Raw genomic sequence first — 1603 nt, forward strand, 5'->3', positions numbered from 1 at the left:
TTTTTGTAAACACTTATTGTGATTTTTGTAAATATTTATTGTGGTTTTTGTAAACACTTATTGTGATTTGTGTAAACATTGTGATTTTTGGGCGTGGTGCTGGTTATAGAGTCTGACAGCTGCTGGGAGGAAGGATCTGTGATAACGCTCCTCTGTGCTCCTCGGATGCAGCAGTCTGTCACCTGATGTTGTTTTTACTTTTTTAAATTTAGAGATTGTTCAAGTTTAAGTTGTTTGTATTTATTTTTTATAAATAAGGGACAAACATTCTGAGATTTTCTTCTTTCTGAACCCGTTTCTTTCATGACACATTTAGTTTTTTGTTTTGTTTCTTCTATGAATGAAATGAATAAATTGATAAAACAACATTTTTGACGGTGTTTTTAAATTAGTTTTAAAATCAGTCTTTTCCAGTTGAGGTTGATTGCTGAGGTGAACTCATATCTCCTGTAAAACTGAAGACCTTGAAAGTGATTCGTGTTGCTGTACTGCTGCGTTTGTTGCTTTGGATCCATCATGTCTGCATCAGTCACTCCTTCTCACCCTGACGGAGCTCCTCATGCTGCTCTCGTCACTGTTGTAGGCCTCCACCTCCAACACGTGGGAGCTCCTGGTTTCTCGGTCCAGGGCCTGCGGGCCTCTCGTCACCAGCCCCGTCTGCCTGTCGATGCTGAACTGATTGTTGTTGTTTCCTGCGTGCACAAACAAAAACATGCAGAATGTAAGAGAACATCTGTATTAATACAGATAATAAATCTGAACCCAGAGCTTATTTATTTAATCTGACTGTTAGTCATCGATGGGATTAAATTATCTTGTCAGTGCGACGCAATAAATAAATCATTAAATCCAACTTTAAAACCTCAAAGGTAACTTCTGAGAGGTGATGATGAGTTCTGCAGCAGGTCTGTGGACCTGGTCAGTGAGGACCACCTACCAGTCAGGATCCTGTACAGGACTCTGCCGTTCTCCCCCTGGTCTGCGTCTGTGGCTCGAACCTACAACAAGAGGACATCTCCATGAAATAAGACGTTTGTTGACGACGCTCGTACGTTTTCCTGCAGACAGATGAACAAACCAGAACATTGTCATTCAGTCCACGGAGCTCGGTGTCACGTTGCCACAACAACAACATTTTAGGCCCGGCGGCAGAGGGGACCCCTGCTCCGTGACGGGCGRAGAGCCAGAAGAACCCCGACACCCCGAAGTCTGTGGAGCCGGCCAGGGGCCTCACTTCTGAACCCAAACAGGTCTAAAGGTGATGATGGCAGCACGATGGATCAGTGGTTAGCACCACCGACTCACAGCAAGAATGTCCTGGGTTCGACCCGCCGGTTCAGACCTGATAACCTAGATAACGAGGTCTCCTTTTCCTTTTCTGCGTAATCTCGAGAAAACCGTGGAAAAATATTCCCAGCTGAAAACGTCTGCTCTCAGCTTCCATAGGTTTGCCTGGTTAAGTAACGGAAATAAAATCAAATAAAATAATAAAATAAATAAAATCAAATAATAAAATCTAATAAAATGCAATTAATTAAAATTATAAAATAAAATAATAAAATGTAATAACATAAAATAAAATGCAATAAAATAAAATAATAAA

General features: G+C 41.2%; 1 protein-coding gene across 1 annotated transcript in view; it reads right to left on the minus strand.

The window, feature by feature from the left end:
* Positions 1-1603, minus strand: part of cdh23 (cadherin-related 23) — a gene marked incomplete at its 5' end in the record, with an annotated part of 152643 nt that overhangs the window by 89753 nt on the left and 61287 nt on the right. The window contains 2 exon segments of the mRNA XM_014005461.1: positions 544-692; positions 938-998. Coding sequence (XP_013860915.1) covers positions 544-692; positions 938-998 — 210 coding nt within the window.

Source organism: Austrofundulus limnaeus, unplaced genomic scaffold, assembly GCF_001266775.1.
Source record: "Austrofundulus limnaeus strain Quisiro unplaced genomic scaffold, Austrofundulus_limnaeus-1.0 Scaffold30, whole genome shotgun sequence".
Lineage (NCBI taxonomy): Eukaryota > Metazoa > Chordata > Actinopteri > Cyprinodontiformes > Rivulidae > Austrofundulus > Austrofundulus limnaeus.